General features: G+C 45.3%; 1 protein-coding gene across 1 annotated transcript in view; it reads right to left on the reverse strand.

The window, feature by feature from the left end:
* LOC103622652 (hsp90 co-chaperone Cdc37-like 1) overlaps window positions 1-373 on the reverse strand; it is a 14,186-nt gene extending 13,813 nt beyond the window's left edge. Inside the window, exon 1 of the mRNA XM_008641632.1 lies at window positions 338-373. Within this exon, the coding sequence (XP_008639854.1) occupies window positions 338-373 (36 nt within the window). The remainder of the gene's footprint in view (window positions 1-337) is intronic.
* Between the last annotated feature and the right edge of the window lie 1,375 nt (window positions 374-1,748).

Consider the following 1,748-nt stretch of genomic DNA (forward strand, 5'->3'; position numbering starts at 1 on the left):
ACATTGTCAGCGCTTGTGCTGACTGTCACGGACTCGCTGCGCCTTTGCCAGCGGGGGTAAACCCCAGAGGGCTGAAAGCCTTGCAGATTTGGCACACGGATGTAACTCACATCCCAGAATTTGGTCGGCTGAAATATGTGCACGTGTCTATTGACACTTTCTCCTCGGCTATGTGGGCTACTGCTCACACTGGAGAGAAGGGCCGTGATGTCATTGCCCATTGGAAATTGGCTTTCTCAGTCCTGGGCGTGCCAGCTTCTGTGAAAACCGATAATGGTCCTGCCTACACCTCGGAGAAGACGTGGCAGTTTTTACACCTATTGGGTGTAGACCATACCTTTGGTATCCCACATTCTCCTACTGGCCAAGCCATTGTCGAACGCGCTCATGGTACCTTGAAGCGTGTTTTGGACAAGCAGAAAAGGGGAATGCATGGAGAAACCCCACAGAGCCGACTAGCAAAAGCTTTGTATACAATTAATCACCTTACAGTACCACAAAATTCAAATAATCCTGTTATTCTGAATCATTTTCTCTCATTGCAGTCTGCAGGCGACAGACAGCTGCCCCGGGCAAAAGTCTGGGTACGGAATTTACTCACTAACCAATGGGAAGGCCCACATGAGCTTATCGTTTGGGGTCGTGGGTATGCTTGCGTTTCCACACATACTGGAGTACGGTGGCTACCTTCAAAATGCGTTCACCCTGACCTGCGGCACCAGAGGCAGAACAGGCAACCTCCCAATGATGACCAGAACGCCAACCATCCAAATGGCGACCAGAATGTAGATCATCAGCCTAATGACTCTTCTGATGATGACCAGGATGTCAACCATCAGGCAGATGGTCCTTCTACAAGCAGAGACTGGGATGGTCCTTCCACAAGCAGAGACTGAATTTTGAATTTCTTGTTATGGAGTCAGATAGTTAAAGCCTTAAGGACATTTTTAGAATTAATAACTGATGTAGATTTCTATTTAGGATTAATAGTAGAGTTGTTATCTTATAAAACAAAAAGGGGGAATTGTAGGTACAAAAATGCTGTTAGTGAGGATCTTCTTGTTATTTTTCTAAGTCCGTGAGAGACTTTTCTCTCTCACAGAAGAGGTAGCAGGGAATGTAAACAACCAAGCCACCTGCAACCTTGGAAAGTCTTGTTTATGGTATAGTAGAAAATATTTTGATAATGGATGTTTTAGGATTTTGGCCAATCACCCCCAAGGGGTGGCTGGTCCTTTGTCCAATTAGACCATGAAGAAAAAAGTCTATAAAAGAGTTTGTAAAATAATTAAATAAATCAATCTTGCTGCACAATTCCTGCCTGCTGGATCTTCTTCTCCTCCTCCTCCCTATAGCTGCGGGACACGGTGATATACCGTAGGAACCAGGCCTGCGGTAATAATGGGGTACTGGCAAAACCCTTCCATGGTCCTCCACCGAAAATACTTGGTATGGACTCCTGAGAGTCAGAGGGCCTTTGAAGCCCTAAAAGAACCTTAATAACAGCCCCTGCATTGGGACTCTCACACTTAACCAAACCATTTGAGTTATCTGTGCAAGAAAGGATGCACCTGGCACTAGGAATACTGGACAGTGTTTGAGGTCATGGAAGCAGCCTGTCCAAACAATTGGACAATACAAGTGAAGAATGACCCAAATACCTGAGAGCAGTGGTAGCTGCAGAGAAGCACAAAAGCTGATATGTACCCCATATGGTAATAGATGGTTTTTGGAACAAAAAAAGAAAA

Source organism: Corvus brachyrhynchos, unplaced genomic scaffold (assembly GCF_000691975.1).
Source record: "Corvus brachyrhynchos isolate BGI_N302 unplaced genomic scaffold, ASM69197v1 scaffold519, whole genome shotgun sequence".
Lineage (NCBI taxonomy): Eukaryota > Metazoa > Chordata > Aves > Passeriformes > Corvidae > Corvus > Corvus brachyrhynchos.